We start from the raw sequence: 25,141 nt of genomic DNA on the forward strand, positions 1-25,141 counted from the left end.
GAAAGGTACCTTCTATGCGACTAATTCCATTCTAATAGATCACTCTGCTTTCTTTATTTTAGAGAAAAGTATTCCTTTGCTTGGTTACCATTTATGCAATTATTCTATGATAAAAAATGTGAGCAAAATAATTGCATATCAAAAATCATATGAGAAACAAACACCATGTGGAGGATGGATTCCTTGGAGAATGTGCAGCACAACCTATTACAAAGAAGAGTACCGTTCTATTATGGTCCAAGAAACTGTAAATGTGACAGATTGTTGTGCTGGGTATGAACAAATGGGTCGATATTGTTCTTTACGTAAGTATGAAACAATGAAAAGACTCCGGCCTATGAATTGCAAAACCAGCAATATATTTAATTACAGTATAGGGTCAGCGAGTTAGGTCACTTGCAAATATCCAAATGACTTCTAGATAGCAGCAAATAAACTGACCTTTGTGTATTTATAATCTAATGCTGATTCTTTTATTTCATAAAGCAGATTCGGTAAATATGGTCCATGTACAACTATAGCTAGCTGGCCGGCCATCCGTCCAGCTTATTGATTGATTGATTGATTGATTTGATTTGATTTCTATAACTGCACATCTCTGCAAATGATATATATTTTGGGCATTGAAATATAGAAAAAGTGTTTTTGGCTTACATATTTTTTCTCTTTAATCACATACCTTTTAGACAGCCAGTAAAGCTCTAGGCTAAAAACCAGAAGACTGGGTTCTAGTTCTCCCATAGGCATGAAAAACCAGCTGAGTGACTTTGGGCTATTTTCTCTCTCTCAACCCAACTCACCTCATGGGTTTGTTTTGTGGAAAATAGGAGGAAGAAGGAGTATTAAATGGGTTATTTATAAAAATAATAAATAAAACAACGGAGGAAGGAGTATTATAAGTTATAAAATAATAAAGCAGGATAAAAATCTTTTAAAAATACAAATATGTTTTTATGCATTGAAGCAAATCTCTGAAATTCTTTAAGGTTGAAGTATCTTGTGGAGAAACATACTGAAGTCCAGGTGTGCTCTTATATGGGTAATCCTTTCCAGAAATAGTATGATTAGGCCATGTATTCATTTCAATGAAATCTTTATCATGGATTTTATTTCAGGTTTATAAACATATGTTCAAAGGTCAAATGAATTGCCATACTTGACAAGCTGCCAAGCTGAATATTAAGTGACTTCCTTCCAATGTTAAACAAAAATCTTGTATGCCACCATTATCTACTGTATATGCTCAGCAATTTTAAGACTCCTTCCCTTCAATTTGAATTATTCATTTTAAATTATTTTAGAAAAGATAGTAAATTCCAGGGTAAACCAGTCAATAAATAGAAGTTTCAAATCAGTGTTAGCTCCTGGAATCTGTCTTGCATTTTATTTGGAGAGATTTTTTGTTTGTTTTTGAAATGGCTTGCCATTTACCTTCCGAGGACTGAGAGAAAGTGACTGGCTTTGTGCCTAAAGCAGGACTAGAACTCACATTCCCCTGGCTTCCAGCCTAGTGCCTTAACCACTACACCAGATAGGCTCCAATATCAAATTGTCATTATTACTTAAACTCGTACATTAATCTGAATACATCTTATGCATTCAGTATAAGAATACTGTAGCTATTCTCTGAGGTACACATAAACTTACCGTATATGCCGTTTTTTCAGTTTCATGATAAAAAAGATAAGATTAAAAAACTGTTTTAAAATCAGGCAATGGTCATTTTGCTATTATTTGCTAGTCCTTATTAATTTAAATACCATTGTTATAGCCTAAGAAACATTCATTTATATAAATGACATAATATGAGTATAAGAATTTTCCTTTGATTTATAACTAAGCCACAAAACAATATTTCCACTAGTCTGACTGGTGTTTGTCCTTTCTTTATCCTTTCAAAAACATTTATTTATAAAATAAATGACTCTTCCATTGTGCAAATGTGTTCAGAGGAGTCTTGAAAGATCAATACTACTAAAAAAGTTATATTTAATTCTTTTCCCCCTTAACAGTACCAGATACAAATTCTGTCTTGATTGCTATTTTCAGCTATTTCATATACAGTATCTTACAATTGGGAATTTTTACTCCCAATGCAATATATTTTTATAATCATCTTAAAGGAGGAGAGTGTATCATTGAGTCATTATGACTGACTAGTTGAAATATAATGTAAAGTACCGGTACTATTCATCAAATCCTAATATTGCACATCCTACTTTAGTGATATCCTTTTCTTTACTTCTGTTCTGGCATTTATTATGTGCACAACTTTATGATTTCTCATTTCATCTCTCTGATTATGCCTCATTTTTTGGGACCATAATGTTCCATTGAGTTACAGAAGACAGTAGAAATTAGCTCTCATGGAATTATATTGATCAGTCATGCTAAAACAGAGAGTGAACACATATAATCACTGCATAATCAATGTAAAATTATGAATGTAGTTTGCGGCATTTCCTTTTACTTCATACTTGGTAGATCTATAATACCTCAGATTTTAAAAGTTTAATATGTAATTTAGAAGAAAGAGAACCACCTTATCAAGTAGTTAAAGCACCAGTCAATTCTTGTCACATCCAACCTTCTGTTGATCAGAAAAGCAGACCCTGCATCTGTGGGAAGATACTAGGAAGAAAAAAAAGTCATTTAAAATATTCATATATTTCAATTACATTGCTCACCAGCATGCAGCCATGCCAATTTTCTTTAATTGCTATAAACATACTCTAGATTTGGAATTATTCAGAATACATGTCTCTGATAATAGTAACTCTAGCAGTTCGGAATACGCTCATGGCACTCTTAGAGAAAATAGCACTTGACTTATAATAGAGCATCTCAAGCTTGCCAAAGATAGATTTAACAAGGTAAACTTATCTTCAACTGCATACAGGTATAGGGTGCCCTAATCAGATTAGAGGCTCTTCCTGCTCAGGAGAACTTGCGAATTATTCTATAGGGATGTATAGATCTGTCTTATTTATTTCCCCAATAAAGGTTAAACCATTTCCCACACCTTCTAGTGACCTCATTATTTATGAATGGTATTATTTAGACATATTCTTTATCAACCTTTTTCTTTTCATTGTTAATTAATGGACAGAATTAAGAGCGTGTTACTGAATGACTCTTAATGTTTCCCTTGATATTAAAGTATAGTACTTACACCTGGATTCTAAATAATTAGAAATGAGAGATGTTTATTATTTATTTATTTATTATTTGGATTTGTATGCCGCCCCTCTCCGAAGACTCGGGGCGGCTCACAACAAGTGAAAAACAATCCAATACAATCCAATTAATTAAAATATTACAAGTTTAAGAGAATCCCCAATACTAACATACACACATACAGGCATACCATATATAACTTCAACGTGCCCAGGGGGAGATATTTAGTTTCCCCATGCCTGACGGCAAAGGTGGGTTTTGAGGAGTTTACGGAAGGCAGGAAGAGTAGGGGCAGTTCTGATCTCCGGGGGGAGTTGGTTCCAGAGGGCCGGTGCCGCCACAGAGAAGGCTCTCCCCCTGGGGCCCGCCAACCGGCATTGTTTAGTTGACGGGACCCGGAGGAGGCCCACTCTGTGGGACCGAATCGGTCGCTGGGATTCGTGCGGCAGAAGGCGGTCTCGGAGATATTCTGGTCCAGTGCCATGAAGGGCTTTAAAGGTCATAACCAACACTTTGAATTGTGACCGGAAACTGATCGGCAGCCAATGCAGACTGCGGAGTGATGGTGAAACATGGGCATACCTGGGTAAGCCCATGACTGCTCTCGCAGCTGCATTCTGCACGATCTGAAGTTTCCGAACACTTTTCAAAGGTAGCCCCATGTAGAGAGCATTACAGTAGTCGAACCTTGAGGTGATGAGGGCATGAGTGACTGTGAGTAATGAGTCCCGGTCCAGATAGGGCCGCAACTGGTGCACCAGGCGAACCTGGGCAAACGCCCCCCTCGCCACAGCCGAAAGGTGGTTCTCTAATGTCAGCTGTGGATCGAGGAGGACGCCCAAGTTGCGGACCCTCTCTGAGGGGGTCAATGATTCCCCCCCCAGGGTAATGGACGGACAGATGGGATTGTCCTTGGGAGGCAAAACCCACAGCCACTCCGTCTTATCCGGGTTGAGCTTGAGTCTGTTGACACCCATCCAGGCCCCAACAGCCTCCAGGCACCGGCACATCACTTCCACCGCTTCGTTGACTGGGCATGGGGTGGAGATGTAAAGCTGGGTATCATCGGCATATTGATGATACCTCACCCCATGTCCTTGGATGATCTCACCCAGCGGTTTCATGTAGATGTTAAATAGCAAGGGGGAGAGGACCGACCCCTGGGGTACTCCACAAGGGAGAGACCTCGGAGTCGACCTCTGACCCCCCACTAACACCGACTGCGACCGGCCAGAGAGGTAGGAGGAGAACCACTGAAGCACAGTGCCTCCCACCCCCAACCCCTCCAACCGGTGCAGAAGGATACCATGGTCGATGGTATCGAAAGCCGCTGAGAGATCGAGGAGCACCAGGACAGAGGATAAACCCCTGTCCCGGGCCCGCCAGAGATCATCCATCAACGCGACCAAAGCGGTTTCCGTGCTGTAACCGGGCCTGAAGCCCGACTGCTGGGGACCTAGATAATCGGCTTCTTCCAAGGACCGCTGGAGCTGGAGTGCCACCACCTTCTCGACAACCTTCCCCATGAAGGGAAGGTTGGAGACTGGACGATAGTTGTTAAGTACTGCTGGGTCCAGGGAAGGCTTCTTGAAGAGGGGGCGCACAAGCGCTTCTTTATAGAGTGATGGAAAAACTCCCCTCCCCAAGGAAGCGTTGGTAATCTCCTGGGCCCAGCTCCGTGTCACCTCCCTGCTGGCCGAGACCAACCAGGAGGGACACGGATCCAGTAAACAGGTGGCGGAACTCACAGCTCCAATGGCCTTGTCCACTTCATCAGGTGTCACCAGATCAAACTCTTCCCAGACAGGTGGACAAGTACGTGCCCCAGTCACCTCGACTGACTCGTTGTCAGCCGACTCTGTTTTACAATTGGAGTCGAGGTCGGCCCGGATCTGAGCGACTTTATCAGCGAAAAACGTGTTAAACTCCTCGGCACTACTCTGCAAGGGCTCCCCAACTCCCCCCTGGTTAAGAAGGGAGCGGGTCACCCTAAACAGAGCGGCCGGGCGGGATTCCGCTGATGCAATCAAGGCGGCATGGTACGCGCATCTTACCGCCTTGAGCGCCACTTTGTAAGTCTTAATAAAAGCTCTTACAAGTGTTCGATCAGATTCAGACCTACTCTTCCTCCATCGCTTCTCTAGACGTCTCTTTTGGCGTTTCAACTCCCGGAGCTCCTCGTTGAACCATAGAGCACTTTAGACTTTCTCTGTATGCTGATCTATTCTTTGGATGCTATATTTGTATCTCTACAGCATACCCAAAAGTAAATTTAAGTAGCAGATAACTTTGGCCAACCTGTGACTCTCTTTATTCTATTATAACTGAAATGCATGTGATTGTTTGTGTAAAATAAGGAGGAGCGTATTAAATACATGATGAATGACTGTATATTAATTTAATCAATTGGATTTAAATTGACTAAATAAATTAGATTAGATTATTGTCCTGGCTCTCCCCCATACTTTTAGAAATGCATCCCTGTATTATTATTATTTTTATTTTTACGGGGTGCTTTTCACCTTCTCACCACTACTAATTTTATTGATTAATTAACATAAAGGAAAATATTCCCTTGCAAATTGTGATTGGCTGTGATTTTCTGAGATAGAACCTCTCAAAAGGTTTTACATTTTTTGCAAATGGTTTGCTAGCAGGCAACAGATGAATCATCCACATAAAATGTGCACCAGCCTTTTACTGGCTTTCTGCATACAGTAGTTGTCATGGGAATATGAATCATACTGGATTGGCCTTGTCTAATTTTAGCTTATCAGGCTCTTTATCTCTTAGTCTGAAAACTTTTCAGAACATATGATAAACCTGACAGAGTTAAAAATAAATAAATAATAAAATACAGTAAATAAAACCTTTTGTAAAAAAGCGTCATCATCATCATAACAATTCTTTGTATTCCCATTATTATTACATGATTTGCAGGAGGTTTTTCCCTGAAGGAAGACATTGACTAGATAACATTTTTCCAGGAATCTCTGAGAATTGGCTTCACTCCTGAGAACGACTACTGTAGTAATGAGAACTTGACAGTCTTTTCAGAAACACGCTAGAGGTTTATGCTATAAGCACTAAACTAGGATTATAATATTATTTGGGCACTGATATTTTTTATTATCAATAACTGATATAAATGCATCCTCTCCCACTTATTTTGTATGATTCATTTAGCTTGAAGCCTATTTGTTTTGAATTAATTGAAGTTTTGTTGGATTATTTGCATATGGTTGCTTTGTGCTTTTTATCTTTCTATTTTAAGTATCCTTTATTTCTAACAGTCAAGAGTGGACAATCTTTGGCTTTCTGGATGGTACTATACTATAATTCCCCGGAGTCCAATTCAATATAGCCAGATGTGAGGGATGCTGGGAATTTTTGTTCAGAAACAACTGGGGAGTCACATGTTTCCCCTCCCTGAGGGTGCAATTACCTTTGGTGGGAAAAGCACTGCTTCTGGGTGATTAAATGCACTTTTAGACCTGATTAAATGTAATGCTCTAAGCATTCTAGCAGAAGTATTCATACAAAATAGCATCTCTTGGCTATCATTGCTGAAATGAGGGGGGGAAAGTACTGAGTCTATTCATCATTAAGGTCAAAGGAGTGGCTGACATTCATATTTCTCTGACTAGAGTACTGGAATGCTGTTAGGTCTTGTTATCAGAGAGGTACAGATGTGAGAGGCTGGCTTTCATTTTCGTCTTCTTAGCTGGCATATGAAGATTACTTAAATTGGAGGTGGATTTAGATTTCTGCATTGCTGGAAACCTTAGTCACCTAATTTTTGCACAAAATGTTGCTGGCCTGATCAAGTCAGATTATTTTTTTTACAGTTGAAATATAATTGCCATTATTTATTGCTCCTTTTATTATTGGTGCTATGTTGATAAATAAATTTCTGCATTAAAAATAGTGGGACTGGAGTTTTATATCAGCTTTTCTTTCTACCATGTTACTTACATCAGTATAATCCACAGCAAATGTTTTGCAGTAGCAACTGTGGATTAAAATAACAATCATCTTTAAAAACCACAGCTGGTGCCAATAAATAAATAAGTTGATTGTCAGAATGAAAACAGTTCTGAAGTTTAGCAAGCTTCTCTGGAGAAGGCCTTCCATTATCATTGTAGAGACCTTTCCTCAGAGAGCCACTCTTCAAATCTCAAAATCACTTTTCCTAAAAGTTTAGAAATGAGTTATAAAAAGTAAAGAACTAGAAATATACTTAATAGGTACTAAGTTTCCAAATAGTGCATACAGCTCTCTACCTCTGTGAGTGAAAACTCATGTTTCAAATTTTGTTTCAAAGTGAGCTAGAAGCTAGTGTGAAAAAGAACCAGCATAATTTATGTAAAGTGTCTGATGCCAATTCAAAACTCTCTGGACTGTCTTTTTCACAGGCAAAAGAATTGGTTTCATCTTAAAGGCAGACTAATATCCAAATTAACAATGGGTTCAGGCATAGCATCCAACTTCAGATAAGGTTTATCACCCCTAACCCAGAAATAAAGAAAGTTGCATTAAAGAGGCCAAGAGCTTCTGATATTAAAGATCTAAATCCACATTTAGGTTTCTCAGAGGGGAATATAAATACAATCTGGACAGAGGTATGGAACAATGGACTTTATTCTTGCTCTCTGCCATCACGTATTGCCTTGACATTAGTCATGCTTAGACAAGGTAACAACAATTAAAGAGAGGAATGCTAGCAGTAGTTTCCAATGGCTGACAATTGACTTTGGGACTAGAACCTCTTGAGTCAAGAATAATTTATTCTCTGCTTTTTCAAAATTTTGTGGAAAGGAAATTTTGAATCTGATATTCATAGGCATTGGCAAGGTTTGGTTCAAAATAAGTTCCATTGAGGGTGGTTAGGCTCTTAGATGTACCTAAAGAAACTAGAATCTTGGCCAGTGAGTGCACTTTTTCTTGTAAAATGTTTGGTTTTATAGCCATAAACAGATCCAGGGAGTTTGCTTCAAGACCTGGTGCCTGTCCCATGAAGATAAAGGAAGCAGTAAAGAGTTTGTGCGTGTCTGACATGGATTGTCCAGAATATAAAAAGTGCTGTAAGACATCTACAGGAACCCATTGTTCAGATCCTGTTCCAGAAGGTAGTACAATAGTGTCATGCTACTTATTCTTTTCTTCTTGGGATATAGGCAGGAGGAGGCTTAAACTTTTTTTAGCAAGAGCTTCTGGTTGCTGGGTGGGTGTGGCCTAGTTGGCTTCCTACTCCATGGCAGGGGATTTTTTGCCCTCCCCAGGCTCCGGAGGCTTTTTTTGAGCCTCCGGGAGGGCAAAAACAGCCTCCCCAGGCTCCAAGGCCCGCTGGAGGCCATTGGGCCACATGGGGATTCCTAGGAGGGGTGGAGTGGCGGGGCCAGCCAGGAGTGGGATTTCTGGGTTCTCTGAACTGGGTAGAATCTTAGCTAGAGGTTTTCCTGAACGCCTGCAAACCCCCTGCAGCCGACTCCTGTATATAAGGAAGATGAGATGGAAGATCTGATTTGTGGGTCTTTCCTTCTTAGGCAACCTGATATTTCAAAATTCTGTCAGGGTTTTCACACAAGAGATCAATTATGATGCAGAACATATGAGTCTCATAGATAATTCTGATAGGTTGATTAAATGCATAGATTGTCAGACTTTATGAGTCTCAGCAGTTAATCAACACCACTAAAAATGAGAAGATCACAATGTTAGTTCAGCACTAAATATAAAGTTCTGACTATCACCTGATTGTTTTCTCTTTCCAATTCTAGAACGAACAGTGACAAAGTACTGGTATAATGTGTCAGTCTTTATGAAAATGGATTTCAATGAATTATGCAAAGTAGCTCCAAGACTTCTGAATCATTCACGTCTTTTGCACTCTATGGTATGAATCAATGGGAATAGACATACAGTACTGTATACTGTATAAGCTGTACTGTACAGTATATTTCTGTTGATGTAAGAAAGCCCAGCCTACACTGGACTGCCACCTACTGGACAAAGAAGTTATAGAACGTATAGTTTTCAGATAAATTTACATTTCAAATACAGTAAACCCCCTTTTCTGGTGTGTATATGAGCAAATACATTACTTGGACATGAAAATGTCGTTCAAATGAATAATGTTGAATATTTATTAAATATTGTTTAAAATATATTTCAATGTAATTAAAATAATAAATTATAAAATTTGGACTAAATTTTTTAATAGAGTTGTCACATGTTAAGTTAATATTGAAACAGTCTTTATAGTGTTAGAAAGGGTCTAATTTTGATTGCATTGTTTTTCATTTTATGTATAGAATTGAAAGAAAAACTATTTACTTGTCTACAGTGGTATTTTATAACATTTAAGAAGAGTTTCTCTCTTTTCCAGATTACTGGAGCATTGTGGCCCATGAACATCTCTGTGTATCATATCCGGACAACCAAGTCAGAAACTTTTGCAGGGACATTAGTGTCTCACATCCTGGTTGGAGTGCAGCAATTGGTTCCACTGGACTCTATTTCTTTTTTGCTGAAGAAAATTGTGTTCAAAGTATACGAAGTTACTGATGTTGTTGTACAAGGTTATTATTTCAGATATAGTTGACTGAAGAGCAGCTCCATAAAATAGAAAGATTTTTAAAATTTCTGGTTTTGGTTTATGTTTGGATTTTTAGGATTAAAAAACAGGGTCTCTAGTGTGACAAGGCATTTTCTAGGCTGTGCGGAGGAGGCCTTCAGAAAAGAATAAATCTCTTATACACATTATGCGAATCTCAAGTACAGTTTATCATGGTTGATAAACTGAAAGCTGAAGATCACAATACAAATCTATCTTTTGCCACAGCATTTAGCTGCACAGAGTAGAAGTGGCATTCACATCAAGACAGTGAAATCTAAAAATTTTCCCTACCATTTCTGTGGATGTGGCTTGGTAGTCATGTGACTGGGTGGGTGTGGCTTGGTGGTCATGGTCATGTGACCAGATTTGCGCAAAAACCAACTTTCACACTTCATAAACAAATAACACAAAAGCCACACAACAGACTCGCACACAATGCAAAAGCAGCTGACTTCACAGAAAATGGCACCTGCAACAAGCAGGAACCTCACGGAAGCACAGAGAGCTCAAAATATTTTGCACAAAAATAACATAAAAGCTATACAACTAACTTACACACAATGCAAAAGCACACTAAATGGCCCCTGCCACAACAAGTATTTTTCACTAACAGACCAGAGGTGATAGGAGGATAGATAGAATAGAGTAGAATAGAATAGAATTTTATTGGCCAAGTGTGATTGGACACACAAGGAATTTGTCTTGGTGCATATTCTCTCAGCGTGCATAAAATAAAATATACATTTGTCAAGAATCATGTGGTACGACACTTAATGATTGTCATAGGGGTCAAATAAGCAAAGAAGGAGCAATATTAATAAAAATCTTAGCATATAAGCAACAAGTTACAGTCATACAATCAACATGGGAGGAAATGGGTGATAGGAATGATGAGAAAAACTAGTAGAATAGAAGTGCAGATTTAGTAGAAAATCTGACAGTGTTGAGGGAATTATTTGTTTAGTAGAGTGATGGCGTTCGGAAAAAAACTGTTCTTGTGTCTAGTTGTCTTGGTGTGCGGTGCTCTGTAGCGACGTTTTGAGGGTAGGAGTTGAAACAGTTTGTGTCCAGGATGTGAGGGGTCAGTAAATATTTTCCCTGCCCTCTTTTTGACTCGTGCAGTATACAGGTCCTCAATGGAAGGCAGGTTGGCAGCAATTGCTTTTTCTGCAGTTCTGATTGTCCTCTGAAGTCAGTGTCGGTCCTGTTGGGTTGCAGCACCAAACCAGATAGTTATAGAGGTGCAGATGACAGACTCAATGATTCCTCTGTAGAACTGTATCAGCAGCTCCTTGTGCAGTTTGAGCTTCCTGAGCTGATGCAGAAAGAACATTCTTTGTTGTGCTTTTTTGATGATGTTTTTGATGTTAGGTGATCATTTTAGGTCTTGAGATATGATAGAACCTAGAAATTTGAAGGTTTCTACTATTGATACTGTGTTGTCTAGTATTGTGAGAGGTGGAAGGGTGGAAGGGTTTCTCCTAAGGTCTACCACCATTTCTACTGTTTTGAGTGTGTTCAGTTCTAGATTGTTCTGGTCACACCACAAGGATAGTTGTTCAACTTCCCGTCTGTATGCAGATTCATCATTGTCTCGAATGAGTCCAATCACTGTTGTATCATCTGCAAACTTCAGTAGTTTAACAGATGGATCGTTTGAGATGCAGTCATTAGTGTATAGAGAGAAGAGAAGTGGTGAGAGTACACAGCCTTGAGGGGCACCTGTGCTAATTGTACATGTATCTGATGTGCTTTTTCCTAGCTTCACCTGCTGCTTCCTGTCTGTTAGGAAGCTTGTGATCCACTTACAAGTGTGTTCAGGTACTAGCTGATTTAGGTACTAGTTCAGGTACTAGCTGATTTAGTTTGGTTAAGAGAATGTCCGGTACGATGGTATTGAATGCTGAACTGAAGTCCACAAAGAGGACCCTAGCGTAGGTCATTGGAAATTCAAGATGTTGAAGGATGTAGTGTAGAGCCATATTAACAGCATCATCTATTGATCTATTAAAAGGAGGCAGAAATAAGTATGCTATATACGTGCTGGTTCAGGTGATCCAAACTGGGGGGAACATACTCCTGTATATAGCATAGCAATGTGCTGGTGACGTCACAATAGTGTCACAGATCTGGTTTGGTTGGTGCTGGTCCATGGATGCCGCCATATATATTTTTAAAATTGTTTCTGAATTTTTTACTGTTTGGAAGTTTTTTCCTCTGCTGCTGCTTGAAAAAGAGTCATCCACCCGCCCTTGGTTTATACTTACCTTTATTCAGGACTGGGCTACTGCCCAAACAGTGGGGAACCCAATGGGGTACAGAAAATGGAGATCCACCCCAGAACACCCATTTTGCACTGAAGGACGTTGAAAGAAAATGCAGAGCGTCCTACATAAGCCATGCCCACAGTGTGGTAGTTAAATTTTGATAGCCTTTCATTGCCTTTATTTCTTTGCCTGAAACACAGCTGATCAGCTCCTCAGTTGTGTTTCAGGCTGATTATAGCTACTGAGAATGTGCAGAAGCAGAATTGAACAAAGGAATGCACACGTGCGCACAAGCGTAGCAATTGCACCTGTGCAAAGCATCACAATGCAAACTGGTGGTGAAGGTACAGTGGAACCTCGGTTAGCGAACACCTTGGATAGCGAACATTTCGGATAACAACCAAAAATTTTGGTAAAAAGTTGCTCCAGATAGCGAACAAAAATTCAGATAGCGAACAGCTACGTAACCCACACGCGACTGGCTGGCATCTCAGACCCAGCAACATTCGCACTCGAGACACAGTTACAATAATAATATAATAATATAGCTCGATAGGAGCACGATAACGAACTCACCGCTGAAGAGTTGCAGCATCTTCAGGCTGAGCAAAAAAAGAATTTGGCTGAGGATATGTCTTCGGAGGGGGAGGAGAAAGGGAAGGAGGAATTCCCAAGTACAGTAATTAAAGAAATATGTGTGAAGTGGGGAGAATTGTAATTGTTTGTAGAAAAGTCTTTCCCTAACAGTGCGATCGGTAATAGGAACCTAAACATGTTCAATAATAATGTGACGTTGTATTACTGAAAAGTGTTACAAAAAAGACAGAAGCAACAGACAATGGACAAGTTTTTTCCTTCAACCTCAAAGTGATAGAAAAGGGAAGTCACCTCCGATTTTAAAACGCCAATGATTCCCCTTTCAAGCAGTAATTCCACCACTTCCTCCCCATACCTCCAGCCACGTTTTCCTATGTTTGCTAAATGTTTTCTTATGTTTAAATGCTTTCTTTAATGTTTTTATGTTTATTTAACTCCATTTATATTGTATTATAACTGTTATCATTAAAAAAACATACCCATATAGCCTGTAACTTTCATATTAGGGAGTCAACAGGGGCTGGGAACCAATTAAATTTGTTTCCTTTATTTCTTATGGGGAAAATTGTTTCAGATAACGAACATTTCGGTTACCAACCAACTTTACGGAACGGATTAACCGAGGTACCTCTGTATATGCACCCCTCCACCAGTTATACAATATAACGTTGCCTCTACATTGCACAGCCAGTTAAATATTGCAGCTAGCTTTTAGGATAACCTACTGGCTTGTGATCAGGTTTCATTATTCTTTTCTTTGATTCAGATTGTGATCACGATATACCCAACATTTTGATTAAAAATATGCATTCTTCTAATTTGCGGAGACATTTAAGATCTGCACCAGTAGATTCTGAATGTGGTAAGTTGCTTTATATTTTAAAATTCATTTATTTTTAAATTTTGGCTTCTTTAGGGCCTGTGGGACCTGCTTTGTTTAAGCATGTTTGCTCTTTTAATTGTGTCTACACTATCATTTATTTAGCAATTCTCTGTATAAAAAGGAACCAATCAATACTTATGTAAATGAAACAAATTGACCTACTGAGACATTTTGTTCGTAAGTATATCCTACCAATAGATTATTTCTAGGTTGAATATCTCCTTGGTCAGCTTCCATCTGTTACTCCTTGTCTGGCCCTCTGGTGCTTTGAACATCAGTGTGACCCCCTCCTCACTGCTATCATGTCTCCCTTTTACAGATTGTTGCTTAAGGAATGTTAATGATTGTTGTAAGATGTCATACATTGGTGCTTAAAGAATGCTAATGATTGTTTAATTTCCCATTCTGCTTCATATTTCAACTGCTTTAATCAAAGCACATTCTTTTACATAAATGATTACATATTTGGCATATGAGATTTATTGTTTGGGGTACCACATAATTATTTATGCAACTATAATCCAATAAATTTATTGATTCATTCAATTGGGAACAATATTTCAGTTGCAGGTCCCAGAGCACCTTTCAAAAATAAATAAATAGTTTTTTTTCACCCAGTTTCTAATATTTCTGATTTTTTTAAAGGAAATGTGGGCATTTTGGTCTGGTGAGAATTAGTTATCATGTAAGCTGCTTTGCTGCCTGGAGTGAAAGTTATATTATGTTTCTTCCCTAGACCTATGGCCAAAGGTTCTTTTCCTAATAGGAATTTCAATTTAATACATTTAGAAGGGATCAGATTGGAGAAAACAGTAAAATAAATTGCTTGCACATTCAGATATATGGTGCTAGTCTTCAAATAATTTAAGCTTCAAAGTAAAGACACAATTACAGAACTACTTCTTTCCTTTTTCTTCATTGTGCCCTTAACAATCTGAAGGGTCAGCTTTTAACCTGACCATTCAACCCTTGGGGCCAACAGAAACAGGCCATGAGTCCCACATATTCAGTGGAAACAATTGTGGATCTTGAGGGACATATATGGTGACATTTTAACTTTGCTAACCTTGATGTAAAAGCAAATGTACATTTTTCTATTGAGTTTAGTGGAACATTTCTACATGTCCCAACTGCACAAAGAAATGCACTGAAAGCTGTAGAGCAGGAAAAAATAATCATTTGAACTTACATAACTATCTATGTGCATGTATCGAACACCACTGAAACTGAAGGCCTTATATGTTGTTTAAGTTTATAAGTTGATTTGTCTGTCCTTTTTGTTTCATTTTTCTTACTTTTTTCTTTATATGTTCTATTTGTTTGAATTGTTTTTATATGTAGAAATTTAATAAGGTTTATTTTAAAATGAACATAACATTTATAATGGAAAACATGAGCTGCTTGGGAAATTATAGCCAAAGAATTATTTTAGTTTAATCCTGAAATCTTAATTTTGTGTGCATTTTCTAGACTTGAATAAAATAAGATGAGTTGTTTATAACAGAACAGGTAAACTGATGTGTAGGCACCTTTGAGTGAATTTCCTTTGGTTCTAAGAGGAAGACTAACTAAAAATTGATATTTTACTTTCTAGAGATGGTGAATAGTATTTGATACTGAACTTCTAATCAGCTCTAATGACTAGTGTCATTCTCCACCTTCTTCAGGCAAATGACAGCAAGAAATAGAACAGGCCTCATCATTTTGTAAGATTGTCCATGGTATCACCTCCAACAATATGGGTGGCATATAAATTTAATTAATAAATAAAATCTATACTACTTGCCAAGTAGCAAATGAACTTAGTGGAAAAACTTATTATATTAACGTGAAATAGAAAACATAATCCCTAGCCACTTAGATCCAGCAAAAATAAGAGTACCTATTTCCAGATAAACAACTTGGCAAAAACAACACTAAATAGCTTAGTGTTTAATTTCATTCCATGGCAAAAAGGTACAAATGTTCATAAACCACACAAAAGGTTGCCCTTCTAAAGACAGGGTGTTGTTGTTGTTGATTTGCATAGCATCCCAATTAGGAATGCAAAATAGAGCAGTTTGTATTTTTACCTTAAAGGTTGAAGAAAGAATTCCTGCTCCTCATCCATGAATCAAATTCTCCATTGACTTCATGTATTGCTAAGAGGAAATACTGTACTAAACAAACTATTTTATGCAATTAAAGTGCATATCTATAATTCCTTAGTCACACAAAATATAACCACAGAAGGTTTTTATTTCTCTCAAATATGATAATGCTCACATATTTGTTGTTACAGATTCTCCTTCTATTAGAAACCACAATATCTTCAATGTAACTAGCAGCAGTTTTGAAGCATCTTGGAGTATAAATTCTTTACAGAACCATTCATTCCGAGCAGAAGTGTACAAAGGCAAGGAACTTGTTGAAAGAAAGGAAACCACAGATATGAAGTTAACTATATTAAATCTAGACGCAGGTGTAATGTATACAATGAACATCAGCTATGAAGCTTGTGGCAAAAATATTACCTCCAGTAGAATCGTGAAAACAGGTACTGTATGCAATTATATTTACTATTTTATCCAATTGAAAGTATTTTTCTAACTTGTAAATCTTTTTTCTTAAAACGCTCTCTAATTTGATCTGATAGTACTATAAATCTGCAGTGCCTTAAGTGTCTAATTAAGATTTGAGAAGCATTAGGGTTTTATCATTTGTCTGCTCTTATATGTTTTACCTCTCATTGTATCACTGTTTTAATACCATATACTAATACTGTATCTTTTAGATGCCTTGATATTTGGTTTAACTCTAAGGATCTTGAACTATAACTTCACTGACCAGTTTCTCAATGTGAGCAGCAGAGAATACCAGAATTTTTCCAGATGTTTGATGGCTGAGGTAATGCAACTATATCAACTTCAATGATTTTCTGATTTATTTTTAGTTTAGCATAAAATTAAGGTGTAGGCATAGAAAATACCTTTGGCCTGTGGAATTCCAAAGCCAATTTTAGGCCCTTGCAGATGAAACAGAATCTGAAGAGAACAGGTAGGGAACAAGATAGTGGGTCCCTAACAGAAAGAATATTTTCTGCATTCTAGAGAGGTGATGGTCTCCATTTCTTTAGATAATCAAGTATATAAAGTGTTCTGTCGGGATCTCTGGTAGAATCCTCCCAAAAATTCACAGGTACAAATTTCAGACACACAAACGTTTGAAAATTCAAAACAATGTTCTTTATAATGAAAATTCACTTAAACTAAGCCCTCTTTTGGTATAGCAAAGAGCACTCATCTCCAAACAAACTGGTAATTTGTACAAGTCCCTTATCAGTTCTGTGATACTTAGCTTGCAGCTGTGAGGCAATTCACAGTCCTTCTTCTTTCACAAAGTGAAACACACTTTGCTCTGGTTTAGTTTCAAAGCGGGGAAAAATCAGCACACAAAAAGTCAAAGTCAGTAAAGCAGTCACAAAACACAGGGATCAGATAATCCTCCACAATGGCCAAACCCACAGCCCCACCCAACCACAGGTGGCCTCATTTTCTTTGATAATAATCTCTCAGTTTTTGTTGCCTATGCATCGCTCTCCGCATGCGTGGCTGTATCATTAACTCTTGTTCTGCCACACTCTCCTCCTCCCTGTCACTCATGTCTTCTTGGTCAGAGGAGCCTTCATCAGCAGATTCCACGGGGGGGGGGGGATAGGCCTGCAGCATGTGGATGTCTCCCCCACATCCACAGTCCTTAGGGCAGGAGCAGGGCCAGAGCTAACCACAACATAAAGTATGCTAGAAAAATATTTATCTGGGATGCTTCAGTTTGAATCCCTGCACTGAGAAATTGAATAGGCTAAATGGCTGAAATTACACTTTCCAACTCTATGGTTCTATGAAAGGCTTTCATTTAATCGGCATTGAAGTTGAGGGAAATTCCGCCTGTGAAATAACAGCCTATGAAATGGCATTCAGTTCTTGTTTCCTCAGGTGGGTTTTGAACGTAAGGGGCAAGTAGCTTTCTGACAGAAGTTAATTTTGTTCGATACGTCATAGGTACAAATTTAATTTCTTGATAAACAACATGCATAAAATATAAAGAAAAATGACAGCAAGAAGAAAGAAATTCAGTGTGTATGTCTGAGGTTGTGTGTGGCTGTGTGTGCATGCGTCCACAAGGGTGTTAAAACAGCAATCGTTCTCTTATCTGTTTTCAGATTAGGAATTCATATCCTTCAAATATGAATGCATTACACCTATCCAGGAAGCTGAAAATACTAATGGATTCCATTCAAGCTGGAAGTATTATTGTGAAACTTAAAATCGTAATACAAGATCTAAAATTTCCAAAGAACTTGTCTGCATTTGACTCAATGATTGCATCACTTCATAACAGTTCTGTGCTTGAAATTGACCCAAAGAGCTCTGCAGCAGAAGGTATACTACCTAATTCAAAGTCTGGTTTACAGTTTTATTATTTTCTGAAGCAGTGTGGGTTCTGATTTATCTCGCTGCCAGTTCGCTTCTTGATGTGCTGTGCAGGCTTGTGTGTGTTGCGCAGTGTGAAAAAAACAGTGCATGTGCAGAAGCAAAAAACCAAGATGATGGTGCCTATGGTGCCACCGAAAGAAATGGCTCAGGGGTGTGGCAGGCCTGGGTCACTGTTGGTTCCAGTGACCCAGGCTGGCAAATTACTAACGGTTCCATAGAACTGGTGTAAACCGGGAAGAACCCACCTCTGCAGTGTTAGCTATTTAAGATTTGGTAGTCTTATGTACCTACATCTCTTTTTGGGGGGGCTCCTATATCTCACTGGGATTGCTGCAGGCAAGGGTTCCCCGTCACTGGCACTCCTGGTGCGTTCCCAGTGACTGATGCATGTGTTGGTATGAGATTCGGCTTTTGCGCATGTGCAGGAACCCAAATCTCGCACGTGGATGCTCGTACTTGTGGGATTTCACCAATTTTTGGTGATTTCTTTGCTTCCGCGCAATATTAGAGTCTAATCTTACAGTGGGAGCCCCTACAGATAACAACTGAGATAGGATATAGATGTGAGTTCATTTTCTGTGGATTCTCATAATGACCAATAATAGCCTGGAAGATTCCCTGTCTTATTTTAGCCTTGGAAAGAAATGGGAAACCCTGTTAATTTCACCCTAACCTCTGAAAGCAATATAATAAATCTTGGATGATTCTTATGGTGAGATTTAGATTTTCAAGATGCTGCACTCTTTGTCAAAGGTGGGCAAAATATAAAAAATGTTTTTGAAAAAATATTCTTGATGACTTGGCAACCACAATTGCAGAAACAAATATTCTGGATTTCCTGAGGATTATAAAAGTAAGAGCTTCTGCTTTGCTTTTTGTTATCATCCAGTTTAACCTAATCTTTGTTTTCTTGAACGTTGGTTTTTGAACTTCAGATTGGGACGAGTGTGCACGTAGAGAAGAAAATGATTGCAGTATGTCTGCAAAGTGTATAAATATGGAGGGTTCATATACATGCAGTTGCAAGACAGACACAGATGCCAATCCAGCCCGACCAGGCAGAAACTGTGAAGGTAAATATATATATCTATATATATATATCGTAGGTTTATACTTTGATGGAGGATTTGTTTATTCCCATGAATTAGTAAAGTGTTTTCTCTGGTGCATTAAACCCCTGTGAGGGTTCTTTGATTTTATTATTTTAAAAAATCAATTATTAAATTTATTATACTGCTTTTTCCAACAATCAAGGTGGTATAAAATAATTTTTAGAGAGATAACAAGTTAATACAGTGTTCCCTCGATTTTCGCGGGGGATGCGCAAATGTCGAATTTCCGCGAAGTAGAGATGCGGAAGTAAATACACTATTTTTGGCTATGAACAGTATCACAAGCCTTCCCTTAACACTTTAAACCCTTAAATTGCAATTTCCCATTCCCTTAGCAACCATTTAGATTATTACTCACCATGATTCTTTATTAAAGTTTATTAAAAAAATATTTATTAAAAGTGGGTGAAAGTTTGGTGATGACATGATGTCATCGGGCAGGAAAAACCGTGGTATAGGGGAAAAAACCGCAAAGTGTTTTTTAATTAATATTTTTGAAAAACAGTGGTATAGACTTTTCGCGAAGTTTAAACCTGTGAAAATCGAGGGCACTGTATAATTAAAATAAGCATTTAAAATAATGAACAATGTAAACCTTGGTACAAGAGATATATTTTTATCACCTTCAAAAAGAGATGATAAAACTAATGTCCTTAGGGAACATGGTTCACAGACTTGAAGCCACATGGGAAAAGGCTCATTTCATTTCATGCCTGAGAATCAAGCATCTTCAAAAAAAAGTATCTCTATAAGGAACTCAATAACTAAGCAGCTTCATAGTGGGGAAAAGCAATCCTGAAAATGATCTGATTTTGCTTGATTGGGAGTCCGATGCACTCAGAGATTCCGATCACATAGAGCAGGAGTATCAAACTAGCATCCCATGGCCCGGATGCGTCACATGTAGGCCACGCCCACCCCAGCTTCATGAATGGGGAAAAAACACTGCAAAACATGTAACGGCAATGTAATACAGTGAGTTTGACAGCCATGACATAAAGGATGGTCTATAATTACATCTGGTTGGGTGGAGATTGTTTTTTAAAAAAGGTCAAGATAGTGGCTGCAACAATGCACCTGAAGTTCTAGAATTTTTTGATGTGTGTTGCATACATGTCACATATAATAAAGGGGCAAGAATTTGATTGTGTAGTTGAAGCTCCCACCTGCCCTGAATATTCTTGTTTAGTTTCCTTTTGAATCTTTTCAACATGTGAAGTTTGAGAGTATAGCTGCATAAGATGCAGTATGTCTACTTACATGGAGTAGTGCATGAACAGAGGTAGCTACTGTTTCATTTGTATAATTAATGCATTTCAGTTAACAATATTTTTTTCATGTATACATGAAAGGAAATATCACCATGTTATTACATTTATGCTTATTATGTACAAAATGTTACTATTCAGGTAAAATTGTGAATCAAGTTACTACACAGGGATCAAATGTAACTGATTATACAACTCCCGCACTTTTCTCAATGGCAGAAATACAGGAAGTGTCATCTTTTACTAAGTATACTGAAGCAACTGTGCTGCCCTCCAGTGGCACCCAGGAGTCAAGCACTCTTCCAGCAGAGAAGACATTGGCAACATCTCAGAAGATGAACATATTAGAGAATTTCAAGAAGGATAGAAACTTGAATAACCCAGAAACAGTTACTTTGGCTCCAAAATGGTCAGGCAATGTAACATTCTCAAATGGAACTGTAGTTGAAGAGAGATGGACCACCCAAGATCAGAAAAACTCTTCAATGACTTCATCACTTGGAGTTTCAAACATAGAAACCTATCCTTTTAAGAGAAATGAATCTACAGTAGAGGCTAGCACACCTAGCTTCTCAATTGAAAAACATTCTGAGAATATTAATGTAACTGAAACCCCAAAATTTCATGCTTTGAACCATACCCTTAATGGTTCAATGTCCTCATCACTTGGAGTTTCAAACAAAAAACCCTATCCTTTTAAGAGAAATGAATCTACAGTAGAGGCTAGCACACCTACCTTCTCAATTGAAAGACATTCTGAGAATATTAATGTAACTGAAACCCCAAAATTTCACGCTTTGAACCATACCCTTAATGGTTCAATGTCCTCATCACTTGGAGTTTCAAACAAAGAAATCTATCCTTTTAAGAGAAATGAATCTACAGTAGAGGCTAGCACACCTACCTTCTCAATTGAAAGAAGTTCTGAGAATGTTAATGTAACCAAAAATTCCAAATTTCATGCTTTGAACCATACCCTTGATAGGTACATGGGAGGAAATAACAGCTCTTGGCCTAATAAAAGAAACAACACAGCCTCACCATCTTCTTTCAAGGAGAATATAACATTTTCCTTTGCTACAGATTTGAATGGTGAGTATACCTTTATTTTAGCATTGACTTTAAAAATAATAGATTATTATAATGAGAAAGGCAGTGTGGTTTAGAAAATGGACGCTAGTGGCAACAAGCTAGAGAGTGGTTCCATTTAAATAAATAAGGGAGAAAAAAGAACACAGAAGTTCTAATATTTTCATGGGATTTAAAAAATACCAAGCCCAACCAATCCCCTTTTTGTAAAAAAAGATAAAGGTTTTCCCTCTCCAGTTGTGTTTGACTCTAGTGATTGGTGCTTATTTCTGTTTCCTAGCTGACGGAGTCAGCATTGTCTGAAAATGCTTCATCTGTGGTCATGTGGCCAACATGACTATAAGTGGAGGTGCACAGAATGCTGTTACCTTCCCATCAATGTGGTACCTACTTATCTACTTGAAATTTTGTGCTTTTAAACTGCTAGGATGGCAGGAGCTAGAATAGGAATGGTAGCTCACCCCCCCCCCCCCAAATATGGTGCTTGGGTCTCAAATTGTCAACTTTCTAGTCAAGAAGCCCAGCATCTTAGGAGCAAGGCCACTGCCTCCCCTAAAATAGGTGTTTATTATTTGCACAGGATGCTGATTGCCTTGGAACTAACTAACTAACTACAAGAGTAGGGTCATAAGAGAAAAAACGTTTTCATATAATTAATTAATTCTTCCAAAATTGTATCATTTGTTATTTAGGTTCTTTTTTTAGCCTTGTCCAAAGATTAACCAGATAGGATAATCTAAGCCAAACATCCCCATAGACTGATTGTAGCAATGGTGACAACAATGGCAGCAGTGGTGGTGGAATGATTTTTTCATGCACAACCCAGATCCTATGCATGCATGAATAAAATTTAATGTGCTCACCCAATTCCCAACAGACCATGGACTACTACCAGTCTATGGAACAGGGATTCAGAACCCCTGATCTAAACCCATTCTCTAGTTGGGGCTGAGAAAAAAAACCCAAGCAACATGTTTCAACACTATCAAATATTCCTTTTCACAAACCATCAAATTGTTCATAAAACAAATGTGATAGACAATTCTAAGAATGGATTCAATTGTTTCCTTTTATATTTTCAGCACCATTTCCAGCTGAAAGAATATTTTTTTCCAATGTGACAAATACTAGCTTTCAGATTTCCTGGACTACACATTTTCCAGCCAATACTACTTTCCATTTTCTGCTCTTTGAGGAGAAACAGCTGATAAAGAATGTTAAAACCCAAAGCAGTCATCTGAATATTTCTGAACTAAAAGCAGGAACTTTGTACACCGTTAAAATAAAGCCAGAGTTTTATGGAAATGAAAGTAAAATGATGCAGCGTAAAGTAAAGACAGGTAAGGCAACATAAAATATCATAGTGTGCATCTACTACCGCAGAAGTCCATAACAGAAAACGTTACCTTTCTAGTTTAGCCTAAAGAAATACCAACCAACATTTAGTAACATCAGATGTCTAGCACACTAGCATGCTATTTTCTTTCTAAATATCCTTCCTATTTACAGAATCAAGTTTAGAGTGACTGCAACTTGTGAAAATGTTCCCCTTGATTATATTTGGAATTTATCAAGAAAGTAATCAAAATTATTCTTTGTAAGCGGGGGATGATTGAATATCCAAAATAATTAGAATTATAACATAATAATAGTTGTGTTCTAAATATATCATATTTGCAGTAATAATTGTTATATGATAATCATCAACAATTATATTTATTTTTAACAGGGTAATAGAGGGATGAAGGAAGACACTTTCTTTTTTTTCTATTTTTAAAAACTCATATTGTGTATGATAAATATTATTAACTACTGATTCAGACTATTTGATTTAGTTTGCTAATATTTGTACATAGCATATGATGAATGTGATATTTTAATCTTTATCACTATGTTGTTTTTACATTTATTTTATTTGTTATTAAAAAAGCAAAAACTGTTCTGCAAATCTTTGATCTTAGATAAAAAACAGTCAGATGGTAAATATCACTTGTGTCTCTAAATGTAAAGTTGCTTCTTTTCAGCTGCTTTTAAGATATACTTTTGATTTTCCATTTGAAGTGACATAATGTATTTGATGTCTAGAACCTGCCCACAAACTGATTACTCATAGTTTAACTAACAATGCTTGTCTAACTTTGGTCACCTTCTCATATCTTGCAGCTGCCCAGAAGTTTAATGGGACAGTTAGAATAATGAATCTGAACTATTGCTCAGAGTTCAGCAACTCAAAAAGTGAAAAGCACCGGAATTTTTCAAAGATGTTTCTTAATGAAGTAAGATGATGATGATGATAATACATTTTAAAAAATGAGATAGCTCCATTATGGACATAATCAGATATTTATTTTATTGATCTGGGATACAGGGTTGATCATGTCCCATGATTAGTGCATAATGTAGAGTAATGATTCTATAGAAATGGAACCCTAAGTTGCAACTTGAAAATCTGAAATAGAGATAAAAATAGTACTAAAAATAGCGCTAAGTGGAACTTGTACTCAGCTTCAAAACCACAGATTCACAGACTGAAAAATAATAATACCCACATTGTCAGAATCAATTACCTGGATTTGCTTTATTTCCATTCAGCCAGTTGGAAAAGAATGAGCTGTTTGGATTCCCAAATTCCCAGTTGGCTACAAACACATGTAGAGGATGTCAAGTTGCATACAGACCGCTACGTAGTGTATGAGTGTAAAACAAAAGTCAGGTGGTAGGACTAATGGGCATAAGCCTATCCAACATGCATTAATGGAATTCCTTAATATAGAGGAAGAAACTGGAACAAGGTTTTTTGGAGAACAAAGCAGCCATTTCATATTCTTAAAGACCTAATAAAATAACAGAATAATTATTCAATAGTTCAAGAACAATTATTACTGCAACATAATTTTTTGTACTGAGCAACAAGAATAACCTTAAGGAACAAGGAGGAAGAGCTGCAAATCCAGAATGGTCAAATAAAAGAAATCCGAGTCTGAAAAACAGCCTGGAAATGGCCCCCAAATGACCAAAAACAGACAGTTTTTCAGGCCATGCTCAGCCCATAAACGGCCTGAAAATAGGCAAAAAAATGTCTAAAACCAGCCAAAAAACCAGACATGTGCATGCTGGCCAGCTGGTCTTCAGGTTTCCGGTGCTCTAGCACATGCATGCGCATGCACACATGTTCCAGTTTGGGCACTCGGTGCCGAAAAAGTTTGCCATCACTGTTCTATACAGTTTTATTCAAATATTAAGTAAATAAGTAAGTCAGTTTGGTTCCAGTGTTTTTAAGGCACTGGACTAGAAAGTAGAATAATAAATAAATAAATACATACATATATAAATACATAAATTCATGACTTTGTTTTGGTAACAGGTCCGAACGTCTTTGCCTCCTAATATTCTTCAAAAAATGGATGCTGGTATGATTAACATTTCAATAGTAAGTATTATCCCAGGAAGCATTGTGGTCAACTTCAGCCTCCTGATTCCAATAGACATGGATGCAAGGAATGTTTCTGGGTCTCTTCTTGAAGCTTTTCGAAAGAGCAACCGTTTCGAGGTTGACAATAGCAGTCTTTCCATATACGGTAAATAATAGTTTCTTTTAATTTCATAGATTATTTCCATTAGCAGTTAAAACTCAGACCAATATTCTCCAAGGGC

General features: G+C 37.7%; 1 protein-coding gene across 1 annotated transcript in view; it reads left to right on the forward strand.

Annotated features, from left to right (window-relative positions):
• UMODL1 (uromodulin like 1) overlaps nt 1–25,141 on the forward strand; it is a 46,590-nt gene that overhangs the window by 3,189 nt on the left and 18,260 nt on the right. The window contains exons 2-15 of the mRNA XM_070750453.1: nt 63–305; nt 8,145–8,306; nt 8,958–9,073; nt 9,566–9,758; nt 13,427–13,522; nt 15,825–16,079; nt 16,317–16,429; nt 17,745–17,964; nt 18,954–19,091; nt 20,540–21,000; nt 21,328–21,490; nt 22,570–22,827; nt 23,651–23,763; nt 24,852–25,065. Of these exons, the coding sequence (XP_070606554.1) occupies nt 63–305; nt 8,145–8,306; nt 8,958–9,073; nt 9,566–9,758; nt 13,427–13,522; nt 15,825–16,079; nt 16,317–16,429; nt 17,745–17,964; nt 18,954–19,091; nt 20,540–21,000; nt 21,328–21,490; nt 22,570–22,827; nt 23,651–23,763; nt 24,852–25,065 (2,745 nt within the window). The remainder of the gene's footprint in view (nt 1–62; nt 306–8,144; nt 8,307–8,957; nt 9,074–9,565; nt 9,759–13,426; nt 13,523–15,824; nt 16,080–16,316; nt 16,430–17,744; nt 17,965–18,953; nt 19,092–20,539; nt 21,001–21,327; nt 21,491–22,569; nt 22,828–23,650; nt 23,764–24,851; nt 25,066–25,141) is intronic.

The sequence above is a fragment of the Erythrolamprus reginae genome, chromosome 4, assembly GCF_031021105.1.
Source record: "Erythrolamprus reginae isolate rEryReg1 chromosome 4, rEryReg1.hap1, whole genome shotgun sequence".
In the NCBI taxonomy this organism is placed as follows: domain Eukaryota; kingdom Metazoa; phylum Chordata; class Lepidosauria; order Squamata; family Dipsadidae; genus Erythrolamprus; species Erythrolamprus reginae.